Raw genomic sequence first — 19,406 nt, 5'->3', positions numbered from 1 at the left:
TGGGGAAAAACAGCATGAGAACATGGAACAGCAAATTACAACTGAATAACCTATTCACAAAAACTCTTGGGTTTCCAAAATGGAGGCGTTGAGAACTTTCAATCAGAAGTCAATTGGAAGCAGCTGGGAAGCCAATCAACCATACTTTTCAGATTAGTCTCAGATTCAGCATCAGCATTTATTACTGGCTCAAATTTATTTTATATATAAACATCCCTCAGCAATGAGCTCATCTCAGATCATTCTCCACAACAAACCAGTTTTTGATCAGACCTCTGCTTTGGTTTGGTGAAACTGAGGCTCTAAATGGACAGGCCATTAAACACAGCTCCTCCACAGCTACAAACATAGAACAGTACAGCACAGAACAGGCCCTTCGGCCCTCAATGTTGTGCTGAGCCATGATCACCCTACTCAAACCCACGTATCCACCCTATACCTGTAACCCAACAACCCCCCCCCCCCCCCCTTAACCTTACTTTTTTATTAGGACACTACGGGCAATCTAGCATGGCCAATCCACCTAACCCGCACATCTTTGGACTGTGGGAGGAAACCGGAGCACCCGGAGGAAACCCACGCACACAGGGGGAGGACGTGCCGACTCCACACAGACAGTGACCCAGCCGGGAATCGAACCTGGGACCCTGGAGCTGTGAAGCATTTATGCTAACCACCATGCTACCCTGCTGCCCTTCCCTTCTGCCTATTAGACAAGTGTTATCAACATAAACACCCACTTTATTCTATAATATACTGACTGGAACAAGGCACAATGATCCTTTTGTAATAACACATCCTCTGATGTATTATGAGCAATGCCACTGGACATCCACTAACGGTGTAAACCTTTTTTGTTCAAACTCGCCGAGACCCTTGCCCCACCCATCCCCTCTCCCTATGTCATCCTGTTCCACATTCAACAGCAGGATTCTGAGGAATGTGGAGGAACAGAGAGATCTTGGGGGTTCATGTCCACAGATCTCTGAAGGTTGCCACTCAAGTGGATAGAGTCGTGAAGAAGGCCTATAGTGTGTAAGTGTTTATTAACGGGGGCTTGAGTTTAAGAGCCGTGGGGTTATGCTGCAGCTGTACAGAACCCTGGTAAGACCACATTTGGAGTATTGTGTGCAGTTCTGGTCACCTCACTATAGGAAGGCTGTGGAAGCATTGGAAAGGGTGGAAAGGAGATTTACCAGGATGCTGCCTGGATTGGCGGGTAGGTCTTATGAAGAAAGGTTGAGGGAGCTAGGGCTTTTCTCTTTGGAGTGAAGGAGGATGAGAGGCGACTTAATAGAGGTTTATATGATGATGAGGGGATAGATTGAGTGGACGTTCAGAGACTATTTCCTCGGTGGATGTAGCTGTTGATAAGGGGGGATAACTATAAGGTTCAGGGTGGGAGATATAGGAGGGATGCCCGAGGTAGGTTCTTTACTCAGAGAGTGGTTGGGATGTGGAATGGACTGCCTGCTGTGATAGTGGAGTCGGACACTTTAGGAACTTTCAAGCGGTTATTGGATAGGCACATGGAGCACACCAGAATGACAGGGAGTGGGACAGCTTGATCTTGGTTGCGGACAATGCTTGGCACAACATCGAGGGCCGAAAGGCCTGTTCTGTGCTGTTCTATTCCACACCTTTCATGCCAGCTCTCTGCCCCCTTGCATAGCCCCTCGTCCCCAAGTCATCTCCACATCCACACTTGCTGACCACTTCACCCCCTCCACTCTGTCCACTTTCTCTTCCCTCTCATTCCCGAGTCATCACCCATCCCTCCTGTGCCAAGCCCTCCCCCCTCAATCCCCACTGCCACCTCTGCCCCCCACAAAGCTATTCCACTCCCCCTCCATCCCCTGTTTCTTGACCTTCCTGTATCACCCCTGCAGCCCATTCTCTTGCGCTGCCCCCCCCCCCCCCCCCCCCCCACACAGCCCCATGCCTCCTAACACATGCAGCCACCTCTCTTCCCTCAGGCTGTCTCCACCACATACCCCTGCTCTCCGACGCCATGTCCTTGTCGTCAATCACCATGAAGATCCCATAATCAAGGCTACGGAACATGGAACACCAAGGGCTCGGCGCCAATAAGTCAGGTCAAAGAGGAGAAGGGGCGAAGGGCCAATAAGCAAGACCAGGAGGCAGTGAGAGCAGAACCAAGTCACTGAGGCCATGGAATTGCAAGAGCAGACGGCCAGTAAGTCAGATGGGTGTGCCAGGCTCCACCCATCAAATCAAACCATTCACCAATCAGAAAATGCAGGCAGACAAAAAGCTGTGCATTACTATTATGGATCACTAAGTGGCTGTGGCAGATTTCATTAAATTGTAGCTAGACATTAAAGCAAGCTGTAAAATGACAGGCAAATGTTTACATTTTTCTCAAGACAAGAGATGAATTAATCTGTTTGGTACTTACATGGCATGATGTGCTTTAACCTGTGTGCGACAGTTTCGACCCCAGTAGCAATTTGGACGTGCAGTTACAGACTCTACAAGATCAATAAGTTGTAATTTAAACCAAAATTTCTTAAAGAGTAGACAAGCTAATTTTGAAAGAATCCTACATTTTCACAGTAACATCATTGCAGTGTTAATGGAAGCCTACCTGTGACACTAATAAAGATTATTATTAGAGCTCTTTTCACTGCACAGAAAAAACATGAAAAATAAAAACATTCTCCCCGTGTTTGCATGGGTCTCACACCCACACCCCAAAGATGTGTAGAGGCAAATTGGCCACACTAAATCGCCCCTTAATTGGAAAAAAAAAAAGAATTGAATACTTTTTAAAAAATGTTAAAAAGAGAAAGAGGCCTATGAGGATACCCTCTGAAAATCAGTGCACAAACAACGATGCTCTTTTTATTATACACAGGTCGGGACACATATTTGTTCTGAGCCAGGGTTTAGAAAACTCCAAAGTACATCATGGAGTTCACCTGACCTACAACTGTTTATTGATTTTGGTTACGATGACGCCTGTCTGAGTTCTTCGGCGCTTTAATCAAAAAACAAATTTTATTCTACTAATTTAGTTAACATTTATATAAACACCACAGTAAGATTTTTTTTATTTTAAATTTAGAGTACCCAATTCAGTTTTTCCAATTAAGGGGCAATTTAGTTTGGCCAATCCACCTATCCTACACGTCTTTGGGTTGTGGGGGCGAAACCCACGCAGACACGGGTTGAATGTGCAAACTCCACACAGACAGTGACCCAGAACCGGGATTGAACCTGGAACCTCGGCGCCGTGAGGCAGCAGTGCTAACCCACTGCGCCACCGTGCTGCCCCACAGTAAGAATTTTTATCAACTACAAACATAAAGGCCCTCACAGCTACAGTATTCTATATAACCCTTAATGGATTCCCCCTTAACGGTTCCAATTCCATAACAAGATCCCATACACCAAAGAAAACTTTTTACCAAAACAGTAGGTAACTATAATCATTGGGGTTTCTTCTTTGTAATAACTTTTTTAAATTGAAAATAGAGACACACTTCTTTCAACCTGTGCAGTTCAAAACCAGTCCAAACTCACAGCGAAAGTAAATCCCACAGATCTCCAAACTCAAAGTGAAAGTAAAAACTCAGCCACAGTCCAGCTCCACCCACAAAATGACATCACTGAAGCCATGTGATAAGACAAAAACATTTCTTAAAGGGACACTCCCATGACATACTAAACTATAATACACTGGGGCACAAATTAACTGAAGTACAATTCATGCCTAATTTAGGAATATCTACTTGAATATTGGTATAAAAGAGACATGTTGAAGTTTTCCACTCATCAGGACACTTTGCAAGAATTTAGAGTACCCAATTAATTTTTTCCAATTAAGGGGCAATTTAGCATGTTCAATCCACCTACCCTGCACATCTTTGGGTGTGGGGGTGAAACCCACGCAGACACGGGGAGAATGTGCAAACTCCACACGGACAGTGACCCAGAGCCAGGATCGAACCTGGGACCTCGGCGCCGTGAGGCTGCAGTGCAACCGTGCTGCCCTTTGCAAGAATGAGGAGAAACAACAATCCATACTGTATGAGTATGGCAGTACGGCAGTATTGTGGATACCACAATTGCTTCACAGCTCCAGGATCCCAGGTTCGATTCCAGCTTGGGTCACTGTCTGTGCGGAGTCTGCACATCCTCCCTGTGTGTGCGTGGGTTTCCTCCCACAGTCCAAAGACATGCAGGTTAGGTGGATTGGCCATGATAAATTGCCCTTAGTGTCCAAAATTGCCCTTAGTGTTGGGTGGGGTTACTGGGTTATGGGGATAGAGTGGAGGTGTTGACCTTGGGTAGGGTGCTCTTTCCAGGAGCTGGTGCAGACCCAATGGGCCGAATGGCCTAATTCTGCACTGCAAATTCTATGATGAGAAGATAATGTTGATTGGTTGACAATTGGACTCTGATCGGTAGAGTCGCTGTGATGCACCAATCGATAGTGACAGACAGATAATTGCCAAGCATCGTTTGAAATTTAAACCAGGCAGCTTGACCCCGACTGATCCAGGCATTGCCCGGAATCAGCAAATGGCTGTTGAGAAACCAGACTTCTTTTGAAAACAAATGTTCTGTTGATTACCTTCAATCTGATCCATAGAGCCCTGAGGATTTATCCAGCCAGTACTCTTATTTTCTAAGAAATGTTTTGGAAATAAATTCCATTTAGATCAATGCATTAATTTGTCCGATTTGCCAGATAATCCTAAGGCTGTTTAGGAAGATACATTTACTCTTGCTTTGAGTTTGGAGCTGGTTTGTGGCTCTCTGGGTTTTACTTTCGCTTTGAGTTTGGACTGGTTTTGAACTGCACAAGTTGAAAGAAGTGTCTCTCTATTTTCAATCTTAAAAGAGTTATTACAAGGAACAAACCCAATGATAAGATGCAATTATTGTTACTTTTCCTCAATGCCCACACTGTGATATTTATCTTCACACAACAGTGCGGAACTTCAAAATTTCCAATAGGCGGGCAGCAACTGTAAATGCTTCCCATCATGGGCGGCACAGTAGCACAGTGGTTAGCACCGTTGCTTCACAGCACCGGGGTCCCGGCTTCGATTCCCGGCTTGGGTCACTGCCTGTGTGGAGTCTGCACGGTCTCCCAGTGTCTGTGACTAGGGGCTTTTCATCGTAATTTCATTTCAGCATTACTGTAAACCTACTTGTGACGCTAATAAAGATTATTATTATTATGGTCCACAAGTGCGTCGAGACATCCCAAGGATGGGACTAGGAATGACATAAAATGTGAGCTACAGCTTCCTTACAAACTGCTGACCAGTCTTTAAATGGAACTAACCTGGAAGTTCTGCAGCAGGAATATTCTGCCTGTACTGATAGGCCAGCTCACGAAAGCTGTGTAGTCCACAACAGTAACAAAGGATAACATTTGTTGTAACATGATAATCTATTTTTTTGAAAAAGTAAAAAGATAAAAATAATGCAGACAGCACTTGTCGATGGAATTAAAGCCCCCACTGTCTTCAGATAACAAGTTAAACCCTTTTAAAATTATTCTGATTTATTACGCTATGCAAAATGTCAAATTTAAAAGAACTGAACATTAGCCAACAGTACTTTACTCCCTAAGTAAAAGCTCCCATGAGGTCTCTTCATTGTCATTTAAATGACATATGATGTCTATGATTGGTTTTTTAACCCAATAGAGAACATGACTGCCATTTAGACAGTAGATAAGCAGCACTGAAGAATTCAAGAGACAATATCCATTGTTATATCAAAGGGCAACCAAATAAAATTTGGCTCTGGTCACCTATTCTCCCTGTGTCTGCATGGGTTTCCTCCGGGTCATCCAGTTTCTTCCCACAGTCCAAAGACATGCAGGTTAGGAGGATTGGACATGCTAAATTGCCCTTAGTGTCCAAAAAAATTAGGAGGGGTTATTGGGTTATGAGGATATGGTGGAAGTGAGGGCTTAAGTGGGTCGGTGAAGACTCGATGGGCCGAATGGCCTCCTTCTGCACTGCATGTTCTATATTCTAATGAGAGTCACATTACTAGTTCCACTCTTGAGACTTAACCACAAAAGCCGAGGCGGACACTCCAGTGTAATGTATGGTCTTTCGGACGCAGGTGGCATGGTAGCACAGTGGTTAGCACTGTTGTTTCATAGTGCCAGTGTCCAGGTTCGATTCCCAGCTTGGGTCGCTGTCTGTGCAGAGTCTGCACGTTCTCCCTGTGTCTGCATGGGTTTCCTCCGGGTGCTCTGGTTTCCTCCCACAAGTCCTGAAAGACGTGTGATTAGGTAACCTGGACACTCTGAATTCTCCCTCAGTGTACCCAAACAGGCGCAGCAGTGTGGGGCTTTTCACAGTAACGTCATTGCAGTGTTAATGTAAGCCTACTTAGGACAATAAAGATTATTATGTTACACTCGGGTCCAGTCAGCCCTGTCAGGTGGAAGCAGAGATCCCATGGCACTATTTTAAAGGGCAAGGTCAGTCTCTTGGTGCCCTGGCCAATATTTACCCCTCAAACATTATCACTAAAACAGATTATCTGGCCATTATCACATTCCTATTTGTGGGATCTTGCTGTGTGCAAATTGGCTGCCACATTACAACAGTGGATAAACTTATGGTACTTCAAAACATTTGCAATGACATTAACATCTTTATTTTAACAGCACTTCTTTCAATTACTCAGGTTAATATCACTGACTTCATTGGCTACAAAGCATTTAGATATTTCCTGTGGTCATGAAAGATGCTAGCTAAATGCAGCTCTTTCTTTAAATAGTTTTCACCATAAATAGTTTTGGTAGTTTTTACACACACCTGCAAGAGCAAACTTGCCTCTCTGAAGAGCCAAAAGACTTTCTTGCAGCATCTCTTTCCAGGTAAGGCCTCTAGATGCAAGGTAGTTCTGAAAGATAATGCCAAGCCATACAAGATTAAGGTTAAATCAAATATCATTACATGCAAAGGCATGTCTGGTATCCAGTTCCAAACTTATTCTGCTCCTGAAATCAGTGTCTAGTTTAACCTTTCACTGGTTTAGCACATATACCAGTACACCGAGAGCAATTCTCCCAAAAGATGAAGCAGTGTTTTGATGATGGGGGTTAAAAGATGTTAGGTGTGGGCAGCACGACGGTGCAGTGGTTAGCACTGGGACTACGGCGCTGAGGACCCGGGTTCGAATCCCGGCCCTGGGGCACTATCCATGTGGAGTTTGCACATTCTCCCCGTGTCTGCGTGGGTTTCACCCCCACAACCCAAAGATGCACAGGTTAGGTGGATTGGCCACGCTAAATTGCCCCTTAATTGGAAAAAATATATAATTGGGTACTCCAAATTTACATTATAAAAAAGATGTGAGGTAACTCATTAGATTACCACAATCTGTTCAAACTTTAAAAAAAAATTCATTTCTGGGATGTGGACATTGCTGTTTAGGCTAGCATTTATTACCCAACCCTAGTGAAAACAAATCCAACACTGATGAATCTAACACTTTAAGGGAATGATCAGCGAAAGGGTTGTTTTTGCAGCCCACAAGAGTTGTGATCAGGCAGTTTTACACAATTGAGGGAAATCATATAGAGCAGAATAGGAGGCCTGGAGTTAGGTAACCTGCCTGTGCCCTCAGCTAGGATCGGAATGCAGTCTCAGGAGAAAACGCTAAAACACATCGACTTACCAAAGTTCTAACTTTCTGCTAATTGACCTCACATCTTGGCACATTTGGTATCAGTCTTAACCGCTCAAGTCTGATGGGTTCAAATCCTACTAAGGGACCCCATAACCTGACTGGAATAGCCAGGACTTCCCCTGGTGCCTTGGCCAACATTATTTTCTCGACCAACACCATGAACAGATTACCCGGCTGATTTGTCTCTGTTTGGAAGACCACACTCTGCACAAAATGCTGCTGTTTAGTTAGAACCATAGCTTCCTTCAAGAGTGCTTTCAGGTGTCCGATTAAGCACCATTCATCCATCCTTCTTCATATTTTGGGTAATAAATTTCCAAATCATGAAGTGGATAGGGAAGCACATTATCAATGCCTACTCTTCACTGTTGCTTCACAGCGCCAGGGACTCGGGTTCGATTCCTGGCTTGGGTCACTGTCTGTGCAGACTCTGCACGTTCTCACCGTGTCTGCGTGGGTTTCCTCCAGGTGCGCCAGTTTCATCCCACAAGTCCTGAAAGACGTACTTGTTAGGTGAATTGGACATTCTGAATTCTCCGTCAGTGTACCTGAACAGGATACAGAATGTGGCGACCAGGGGATTTTCACAGTAACTTCATTGCCGTGTTAATGTAAGCCTACTTGTGACAATAAAGATTATTATAATTGAATGGGAAATATCGGAGGCAGTCCAGGTCACTCTTCCACACATCTCCACAATACCATCAACAAAGGCATGAGAAACAGCAATCCACCTGCCTGGTCGCATCATAGATAACATGCACTCCAGGGTCAACCAGAGACAGGCATCAAAAATGAAAACATTTTTAAAAAATGGAAGCTGGGCATCTTACCTTCAGAATGTCCGATTCGTAGCTATTGCTGTTTAGTATTCCATCCAGACATTTTTCTCCAAAGTTTACATCTGTCAAAAATATATTATCCATTTAGAACTCTCTCAAAGTTCAGATTGACAATTCATAAAAGCCACTGAACAAATGGTTCATATAAGATTTGCTCCTCGGAGACGGGCCCTGCATCAGGTTCTGGAAAACCTAACTTGGAATATAGGGGATGGCAGGACAGCAAGACTAGTTTCATTTCCCCCTAGAAAAAACACATAGAATGGGGCCATCCTGTAAACGTCTACGGTGGTTAACACTGGGGAAGAGTTCCACTCATCAGTACAGATATCTCCCACCACAGTCATTACACAAGAATTCCCGGGAAAAAGGGATTGACAAGTTGCCAAGAGTCAATAATACTGTCGCTGAACTGTAGAATTTACGAACCAGCCAATTACAAACTATCAATCGGGAACCAAGTGGACCTGTAACATCTGTTTAAATAAACTGATCCACGTTAGTGTCTCACTATTGGAGGAGGCCTTTTTTGTACAGTACAATGTATAATGGAAAATATATCTACCACAAAATCTCGCCAAGCAGCCAGAGCATCCCACTCGAGAGCAGCCCCAGTACATGTGGCAGAAGGTCCGTAAACAAATTGTGCCTGGAAAGGACACATTTTCAGAATTACTCGACTGTAACCTGTCCACAAGACAGTCTAGTAATGATACAAAGAGCTGAACAGAGCATTTGTTTAGGCTAAGACAACAGCTGTGTGGAGCAAGGCTCATTTTTGCATTGAGCACTCATGCTCACAGCAAGTTCTACACAAACTAACATTTTAAATGTAGATTTGCACCTCTGGTTTTAAAGGAAAAGGCTGATCTCCATTTTTTCCGTCACTGTTAGAGATCGTAAGTTTTTGAAGGTTTTGAATGGGAACCGCATAGAATACATGTTTAGATTGGACATTAAATAGAACAAGAGTTGAAATGAATTCTACAGAAAGATTAAAATTAATTCAGGGGCGACACGGTGGTGCAGTGGGTTAGCCCTGCTGCCTCAGATACCGAGGTCCCAGGTTCGATCCCAGCCCCGGGTCACTGTCCGTGTGGAGTTTGCACATTCTCCCTGTGTCTTTGTGGGCCTCACCCCCACAACCCAAAGATGTGCAGGGTAGGTGAATTGGACACGCTAAATTGTCCCTCAATTGGAAGAAAAAGAATTGGGTACTCTTTAAAAAAAAGAATTTCGCCCAGTTTCAACTGGCCCATGTTAACTACATTGCAGCAGTCACATGATTATTGTGGACCAATCAGGCTGAAAAATTACATTCCAGAACAAAAATAGGCTATATTTTCAGAACAGCGGGCAGCTAAAGTGCACAAACAACATCTTTAAATTTCAATATCCAATCAATGATTTATGCAAACTGGAGCTCATGCTCATGGTTAAGATCAGCCTTTCCATTGGCAAGGAAGTGGAGTCAGAGATTGCAGTCGCTGCGGCCCAACTCAATTTGTCAGGGCAGCCAAGCAGATGGTTAACCAATAAAAAGTTTATAACGTTGCAAAGTTTCCACGTACATTGCTGAGGTGTAATGGTCGGGTTCTGTTCGCGCTCTGCCCTCCGGTCTGGCATCGGCTGGAAACAGCAAGTGCAAATCATGTGAGGACCACGAGCAGGACAAGTGTAATCCTGGACAGCTTAAAATAAAATCAAAAAACAGACAGCAGTGATACAGTTAGCTGGTTTAGAACGTGCACAAAATAATTCACTTGAGAGATCAGAAAACGTCTACAAATCTGTACATACAAATGGTGTTTTCATCACTGAATACAATCTGATCTAAAAAACAAATGAGAATCTAGATTTCTTCCTCTGTTGCACCGTCAAATGAGTGATCATAATTTAAAGGTAGAAGAGAAAATGCGGGGCAGCACAGTAGCACAGTGGTTAGCACAATTGCTTCACAGCGTCAGGGTCCCAGGTTTGATTCCCAGCTTGGGTCACTGTGCGGAGTCTGCACGTTCTCCCCGTATCTGTGTGGGTTTCCTCCGGTTGCTCCGGTTTCCTCCCACAGTCCGAAAATGTGCCGGTTAGGTGATTTAAAATAGAAGTCAAAATGCTGACGCAATTGAATTTAAAGCAGTTCATTCGCCAGTGCTACAAAAGGTTAGAAGAGTATTGATTATTCTCGTTTGTTATGGGCCAGGGTTTAGAAAACTCCAAAGTATATCATGGAGTTCACCTGACCTACAACTGTTTATTAATTTTGGTTATGAGGAGCACAAGGGCTAACTTTCAGGCGTCATTCAACAGAGGCCTGAAGCACTTTTAATCAAAAACGCAGTTTATTCTACGAATTCAGTTAACATTTTTATAAGCACACAGTGAGCATTTTTATGAACTACAGACATAAATACCCCACACAGCTACAGCACTATGTATAAACCTTAGTAAAATCCCCCTTTAAACTGTCCCAATTTGATAAGATCCCATAAACCAGAAACCCCCTTTCAAAGGTGTGGCCCAGCACACAGCACTCAAGACCTGGTATAGGTACGTCTTGTTTCCTGTCCAAAACAGGTTTGAATTTCCTTCCAGAAAAGAGTTAGCACTTTTAAATTATCAAGTGATCTGGAGACACCTGTTAACAAGTAGAGAGAAAGAGACCAGACAAGACTTCTCTGTCTGAATCCAGCTTCCAAATGTGAAAACAAAAGCAGAAAAATTCAGAGCCACACAACAGCTCCCAGCTCAAAACCTCAGAACCACAGCCCAGCTCCACCCACACAATGACATCACTGAAGCCATTTGATAAGGCAAAACATTTCTTAAAGGGGCAATCCCATGACAGGTTACAAACATATTAAGCAGCATTACAAATCAGATGGTAAACTCAATTTGGAGTGCGTATTAAATCTCACTTGGGATCTACGCTTTTACAGCTCTAACCGAGTTATGCAAAATGATTTTAAATGCAGCTGATTAACATGTTGAAAAAGATGCTGGGAAACGGGATTAGAAGAGTTAGCTCCGACATGGGAACAGTGGGATAAATGCATTCATTCTGCATTGCTGGTTTCATGCCTTTTTCAGGTCTGACATTTCATTGTGGCCAATTCCTGCTGTAATTTTCAATTCACCAGTCAAATCAGCATTGGATAGGAGAATTCAACTACTGACAAATGGCAGACAAGTATTCAAAAATAGGGGCTGGTTTAGCTCACTGAGCTAAATCGCTGGTTTTTAAAGCAAACCATGGCAGGCCAGCACAGGTTCAATTCCCGTACCAGCCTCCCTGAACAGGTGCCGGAATGTGGCAACTAGGGGCTTTTCACAGTAACTTCATTTGAAGCCGACTTGTCACAATAAGCAATTTTCATTTTTCATTTCAAAAGATTAGGTGGGGTTACTGGGATAGGATGGAGCCGTGGGCCTAGGTAAGGTGCTCTTTCGGAGGGTGCAGACTCAATGGGCTGAATTGCCCCCTTCGCCACAGCAGTGACTCGATGAAATAGAGTTAAAATAGGTCAAAACGCAGCCAAAAATACAATCGGTTGGTCTCGTGTGCCATGCCAGTTTGACTCACCAAACACAAATCTGGTTCTATCGTCTCCTTTGACATCACATTTAAAGACTTCTTCTCCCTGTTTAGATCTCTGACAGCTACTCTCATGTAATGGCAACATTACTCATGTTGGTATGTGGATACTTACCAACAGGGATACTGGTAGAGGTTGACGGGTCTTCACTTGTTCTGATACCTGGCAAGAAAGTAGACTGATTGCTCTCAGACCGATACCCAGGACACTGTCTGCAAACAATATGTGGCTGACTGAAAACAGATAGAAAATATAAAATGTAGTCAACCATGGTGAGACAGCAAATTGTATTTAATCTTATTCTAAAGAGCAGGAAAATAAATGTAAAGGAACAACTTGATATACCCTATCAATCCGCAATCAGAATCTATTGTATTATATTGCCATTTCCTATTCTGCATCTCACACGTTTCATGTTGTCTTTGTTAGGAAGTGGAGCTGAATCATCACATGCTTAACGTGCACTAAAGCAGTACCTCTTTATACATTTTATTCAAACATAGTCGTGGTTCGGTCGGTAGCAATCGCGCCCGAGATGGAAGGTTTGGTCCCACTCCAGAGAACAGAGCAGAGGTTGTCTGTCCAGTGTAGTACTGAGGGTGTGCTGTTCTATCCGAGGTGCCGTTCTTCAGAGGTGGTGTCAAACCGACATTCGGTCTGCCCTCAAATAGAAGTAAGAGATTCTATGGGCACCATAACAAATTATTCTGGAACTTTGAGACATGATGGTGTGAAAGGTGCTATACAAATGCAAATTTCTTCTTCCAATTGTCATTAAGCAGTTGAGCCATTTATCCCAAGATCCCTTTAGTGAATCTCAACCAAGGCACAAAACTGCAGCAATAAAACGAGCTTTAACAGCCTGGATATGGGGGTTGAGGAGGGGTGGAGAAGATGAAAAAAATAGATCTGAGATTTCTCTTTGCTATTCAGTGGCATCCTCTCCCAATGTTGTGAATGCACTATACAGTGCACTTTGTACACATTGGGCAAGAACTGGATCAATCGTGACTACAGTGCTGCCATGATTGTGGCCTGATGGCACATATTGTTGATGTTTAAACTTGAAACAAGAGAAGGCCAGTCAACCCCTTGAGCCTGTCCCACAATTCAATGAGATTTTGGCTGACTTGTAACTCCATTCACCTACCCGACCACGCTGACACGAGGAGAATGTGCAAACTCCACACGGACAGTGACCCGGGATCGAACCCGGGTCCTCAGTGGGGTGAAGCAGCAGTGTTAACCACTGTGCCACCGTGCGGCCCATCTTGGGGTTAAAATTAATTGAACCAACTTGTACTGCTTTTTGCAGGAGTGTCTCCTGAATGGATTGGCTCCGGTTTTCAAGTTATATGCCCCTGTTCTAGACTCCACAACAGCAGAAAAAAAACATTTCTCTATCTATCCCATAAATTTGTTTCAAAATCCTGAAACGTTCAATCAAATCACTGCTTAACCGTCTATATCCTACAGGTTACATCTCAGCATCAATTCGCTGTCCTAGCAAAGAACCAACATCGTCAGCACAGGACAGCAGTGGAACAGATGCAGGTTTTTCCCTCCCCTATTAAAATGCAGTTGAAGTCAATATTCATGACACTACAGCTGAGGTATTCCAAGAATGTGACCAGCATTATGTTTGGCTCCTTGGCAATAAAGTTCTGCCAGATGTGGACACTCCATTTTCTGTCTGCGTACTTTCAGTTAAGCTCTGTAACGGTCTGATAATTCAATACAAAGCAGGTCACTTAGTGTTGTTCAGTCATTTCTCCAACTAATTTGGCGTTCTTAAAGCTGCTCAAACTTTAGAATGCGCTTAAACCAACAATCACGCACGTTCTTAACGTGCACAAGGACGGTCTGCTCCTCACACATTTATTCCTGCACATCAAAGCAAGTCTTTCAAAAAACCCACCTAAAATCAGAAGATTCACTGTCGACATCAGACAGTTCCAGAAAATCCTCAGAGCTGACCTCTTCATCGGAGAATGACCGTTTAATCTTCGGCTGTAACATGTCGTGTGTGATTTTATTTCTGGCATCCATGCTTTGCAATTCATCTCCACTACGACACTTCTCTGAAATAGTGAATCACACACAAATGTGATCAAAACAAATCATCAAACCAGTACCATAATGTGGCCATACGTTAGACTGATATCGTGTCCTTTACACTCGCACGTGGACTGGCAAATAAATTAAGATAATTCAAGCAGAAAAGCGGAATTGAGACAAGTGATATATAACACTCTCGGCACCTTTTCCAACAAGGTAGTAATTTCCACTATTTGTGATTTCATAATTGTATTTCTTCTTGTTTATTGCATAAAGTCACTCCCTTTTGCGAGGTTGGATCTTCCTAGCAGAATTAGGTTCCAAGCTAGTAACCAAAAAGTTGTGAATTGCCCAATGTTCATACAATATTTAACACTGTTTCCAATTTGGTCCGTATCTTTATCCCAGATCCATCTTGCCCATTTGCCGCAAACTTAATTATTTTTTAAAAATATATAAGTTTAGAGTACCCAATTCATTTTTTCCAATTAAGGGGCAATTTAGCGTGGTCCACCTACCCTGCACATCTTTGGGTTGTGGGGGTAAAACCCACGCAAACACGGGGAGAATGTGCAAACTCCACACACAGTGACCCAGAGCTGGGATCGAACCTGGGACCTCGGCGCCGTGAGGCAGCAGGCCACCGTGCTGTCCGCCTCAAACTTAATTCTTACTCAGAAGGACAGACTGTGAACTCTCACACAGTATCACTTTGTATTTGTCAACAGGGTTCCCATAAGACAGACACGTTTCTTCGAGATAGTCTCCAGGAGATAACATTTATGAATTTAGACTATCAAGAGGCAATTTCAATGCCTGGTAACTAGGGGCAAGATGTGGATTCACAATTGTGCTATCCACTGATCTTAATAGCTAATCATAAAACTCAAAGGTGCAATTCATGCCCGAAATCACTCCGCAAAACCACACAATGCCCAATATATCAATACACAATTATTTTCCTTTGGATGTGCAGTGATCAGCAAGTCAGCCAATAGCCTCCAATGCGGCTAAATGGAGCTCTCTGAGCCCTCCACTGAATTTTGTCAGAGGTCAGTCTTCGATGATGAGTCATTGACTGGGATGCACCACAGCTGCAGTCCAAATGCCCTGCAAGGAATACGCAATACACAGCCCGTTTTCAGCCACGTAAACGAGTTCAGATTAATTTAATGCAGTAATTATTTGCCTGGGTCTGAGGGGATTGATGCTGGGGTTCGCCGGGGGGGGGGGGGGGGGGGGGGGGGGGTAAAAGGAAAGAGGGAGGCACAGGGGTTGGATAAGGTGGGAAATAGTTAGTAGGAAAGGGAAAGGGGGATTGGGGAATTGTGTATATAAGCCATGTTGGCTGGGGTTTGGTTGTTGGTTGGGTGGGTGTTTTTTACTTTGTTGTTTTTCCTCTTGAAAATTGTTACAATTATACATGCCTTAATAAAAAATTTTTTTTTTTAATAATAATGACTTGCCTGGGTGTTGCAGTAGATAAGCCTCCACCAGATTATTCACCATGTGGTTCTTGCTGATGCGTTCAACGGGACAACGGCAGGTTGGGCAGAGTGAGGAGCGCTCCATCCAGCCCGAGTAACATGCCGCACAGAAAGAGTGCATACACGGTTGAAGGCTGACAAAAGTTGAGGGAGAGGGGAGGCAGAAAGATGAAAATTAGATCCATGGGGTTTATTACTGCCATTCAGTTTTTCCATCTTGCTCCGCAAAGTTTGAACGCTTAATCACTCATTTTTCAGTGTTTCCACTTCTGAACCAATAAATTAGCAAATATGACCAAGCATGCATGTACTACAAGATTTCTTAGCCATTAGCCACCACTGATTGTATGCTAAATACACTACTCTTGGGAGAAATGTTGCTTTCAGTTTGTTTGTCATTGGGACGAGGCAGGTAATACAGCAGCCGAACCTGTCCTGTCATTTCTTTTTGCATCCCCAACCTCAAACTCCACATCACTTGGAGACTATACAAGACTATAGTGTACAAGTTTGTCATTGAAGATAAGAGTATTAAAAATATTATGTTGCGGGGCAGCACGGTGGCCTAGTGGTTAGCACAGCTGCCTCACGGCGCTGAGGTCCCAGGTTCGATCCCGGCTCTGGGTCACTGTCCGTGTGGAGTTTGCACATTCTCCCCGTGTCTGCGTGGGTTTCGGCCCCACAACCCAAAAATGTGCAGAATAGGTGGATTGGCCACACTAAATTGCCCCTTAATTGGAAAAAATAATTGGGTAATCTAAATTTTAAAAAAGAAATAAATAAATATTATGTTGTAGTCTTGCAGCATTGGTAAATAATATTTAAATAAACAATTATTTTAAAGCATGTCAAGTGTTCGGAACTGTCGCTTGTGCCTTAGGAAGGCAAATGCAATGTTAGCATTCATGTGGAGAGGGCTAGAATATACAAGGCCAGGGATGTGCCTCTGAGGCTGTGTACGGCTCTGGTCAGACCCCATTTGGAGTATTGTGAGCAGTTTTGGGCCCCATATCTAGGGAAGGATGTACTGGCCTTGGAAAGGGTTCAGAGGAGGTTCACAAGAATGATCCCTGGAATGAAGAGCTTGTCGTATGAGGAACGGTTGAGGATTCTGGGTCTGTACCCGTTGGGAGTTTGGAAGAATGAGGGGGGGATCTTATTGAAACTTACAGGATATTGCAAGGCCTGGATAGAGTGGACGTGGAGAGGATGTTTCCACTTGTAGGAAAAACTAGAACCAGCGGACATAATCTCAGACTAAAGGGACAATCCTTTAAAACAGAGATGAGGAGGAATTTCTTCAGCCAGAGGGTGGTGTATCCGTGGAACTCTTTGCCGCAGAAGGCTGTGGAGGCCAAGTGTCTTTCAGACACGAGATAGATAGATTCTTGATCAACAAGGGGATCAGGGGTTATGGGGAGAAGGCAGGGGTTATGGGGATAAGGCAGGAGAATGGGGCTGAGAAAAATATCAGCCATGATTGAATGGCGGAGCAGACTCGATGGGCTGAGTGGCCTAATTCTGCTCCTATGTCTTATGGTATTACATAAAGGGCTATTTATAAAGCGTTGACATCTCAATGTACCTGACACAATCATGCAGCAAGTCTTGACAGATGATACAGGTGAGAGTTTCCTCCATTTTGTCTGGCTGCTTTCCTTCCGAGGTCCCTTGATCCTCAGATCTGGCAGTTGAACTTTGACCTTCACTGAGTAGCACTGGATCAGGAATTCCATCATTCTCTATTAAAATATTTTGTATTAAAAATCTATTTAGCAGATGCAAATATTAAAACTCAACTTCTTTGTTGAGTTGGGCAAAAAGAAAAACAGAATCTAACCGTTGAATTTAAAAACAATAGTGCAAATAAGCAATATCTGAATCGTGAAAAGTCTAGCGCAGGCACAATGGGCAAATGGCCTCCTTGTGCTGTCTGATTGTGTTAGTGCTGGAGGTCTGGGTTTTAACCAATTAGAAAAATGATTTGAAGCAAAACATTAAACTGTATTATCTCTCTTCAGATACGGACGTGCCCATTATATTTTTGTTCCAAGTTTTTAAAAAAATGATTGCTCTTCACTTTCTCGTGGGGACAATTATTTACTCGCCTTGCTATTCTTAATTCTTTTTATCCTCTGTTGGAGCAATTGTGCAGAGGTAGGATATATTTCCAGCATCCCTCCTGTACTTCCCAACCGTCGATTCTGCATTAAATTCTACACAGTTAGAGCTGGTTGGCTGTTCTGCTCTGGGGGTAGGCATCACAATACTCACTTGATCTCCACAAATATGCAGGGGTTAACTGGAGAGCAATCACTGAAACTCCGTCTGATATTCCCCCTCCCTAGCTCAGACCAGATGCAGACAATGAAGATTTGGAGATATTCATGGAATGGGGGCCAAGCTGTCTTAAAGACAGAATTTGGGGTTGAAATTCTACAGGGGTTTATGGAGAGGAGTGTGTTTAATTAGTCAACTCTGCAAATAGAATCCAAATACTTATTAAATGAACATGTAAGGTCAATACTTGCCCATTTTCAGTTTCTTTTTGGTTGGTTCTAGGTCCTCTTTGGCCAAGACATCTGAAACAGATGACTTTGGGGTTTCAGGTCCTGGTGTGCTTTCTATATTCACCGGTGTCCTTGAAGGTGATAAAGCAGGACTAGCTGGCTTTGGACACGAAGTCCAAAATGTTGCCAAGCAACTAGGTCCACGTGCAAGCACTGAAGGTCCAGCAGTGGTGGGCACGAGTCCTGTTGAGGAAGTGCATGACTCCATGGTGGAAGCAGTAGGATGGACAATGTCGGAGATTGCTCCAGAGGTACAGAACGGATCGTAGTACGACGTGCATGGCTGTGGTTCCTCTCGGGAAGGATGTTCAACTTGTTTTGAACAAAATGGGGAGGTGACTGCTGTTTGGTCGGAGCTGCTTTCCAAACTCGAGGTTTCTTTAACAATCTGCTCAATCGTACTGCAAGAGGTTCCTGTGCGTGAAAACAATTGGTCGGTAAATGAGAAGCCATTTTCATACTGACATTATAAGTCAATTTATCACTTATTACAAAGCCTTCTAGTTTATGGAGTACTAATTGTGTGCAATTTTCTAACCTGCGATGTGAATAAAATAGGAAGAAAAACCTAGACTGCTACAGCACGGAAGGGGCCATTCAACCCATCACATCTGTGCTGCCCACCAGTCCAATTCTTAGCCTTTTCCCCCTACTCTTCATTTCTTAATTTCTCAAATATTTATCCACTTGTCCTCTACAAGCTATTATGGATTCTGATCTTGACTCTGCATTCAATGTCCGACAAACTCTGTGGAAAAAGTAATCACAAATCTTTCCTGTTCCTTTGGTGAATATCTTCAAATTCACGCCCTTTAATTGTTCATTAGCCAACATAAATAGTTTTCCACAATTTACTTTCATCAAGCTCAATCATTATTAGATCTCTTAACTCTGTGTTCTAATAAAAACAGCTCAGGTTTCTCAAGTTGTGTTCATTTTAAGCAATACTGCAGCACTCAAGTGGGTTCACGTCTCACTGAATTTATAGCACAGTAACAGACCATTTGACCCAAATGTTCCATACTGGTGTTTATTCTCTACAATTAGCCTCGGCCCACCCTGCCTCATCCCATCCCTATATATCATGGAATTAAACATTACAGTTTTCATTAGAAGTTTGCATCTGTTTGGGGTCAATTAGCTCAGTTGGCTGGACGGCTG

The 19,406-nt window shown here is 43.5% G+C and overlaps 1 protein-coding gene across 3 annotated transcripts in view; it reads right to left on the bottom strand.

Moving 5' to 3' along the window:
* chfr (checkpoint with forkhead and ring finger domains, E3 ubiquitin protein ligase) overlaps window positions 1-19,406 on the bottom strand; it is a 67,291-nt gene that overhangs the window by 15,139 nt on the left and 32,746 nt on the right. For 2 of the 3 annotated variants that reach the window (XR_005461821.1, XM_038806669.1), the window contains exons 5-15: window positions 18,207-18,659; window positions 17,261-17,417; window positions 15,655-15,809; window positions 14,049-14,211; window positions 12,245-12,363; window positions 10,109-10,228; window positions 9,103-9,186; window positions 8,529-8,599; window positions 6,819-6,906; window positions 5,321-5,428; window positions 2,420-2,492 (exon numbers count right to left, since the gene is read on the bottom strand). Coding sequence is in view for 2 of the 3 variants with exons in the window: in XM_038806669.1 (XP_038662597.1) it covers window positions 2,420-2,492; window positions 5,321-5,428; window positions 6,819-6,906; window positions 8,529-8,599; window positions 9,103-9,186; window positions 10,109-10,228; window positions 12,245-12,363; window positions 14,049-14,211; window positions 15,655-15,809; window positions 17,261-17,417; window positions 18,207-18,659 (1,591 nt within the window). In the remaining variant the exon portion in view is untranslated. The remainder of the gene's footprint in view (window positions 1-2,419; window positions 2,493-5,320; window positions 5,429-6,818; window positions 6,907-8,528; window positions 8,600-9,102; window positions 9,187-10,108; window positions 10,229-12,244; window positions 12,364-14,048; window positions 14,212-15,654; window positions 15,810-17,260; window positions 17,418-18,206; window positions 18,660-19,406) is intronic. The other variant, XM_038806791.1, reaches the window with a different exon arrangement.

This window comes from Scyliorhinus canicula, chromosome 1 (assembly GCF_902713615.1).
Source record: "Scyliorhinus canicula chromosome 1, sScyCan1.1, whole genome shotgun sequence".
Classification (NCBI taxonomy): domain Eukaryota; kingdom Metazoa; phylum Chordata; class Chondrichthyes; order Carcharhiniformes; family Scyliorhinidae; genus Scyliorhinus; species Scyliorhinus canicula.
This window is presented reverse-complemented; position numbering and strand designations above follow the sequence as displayed.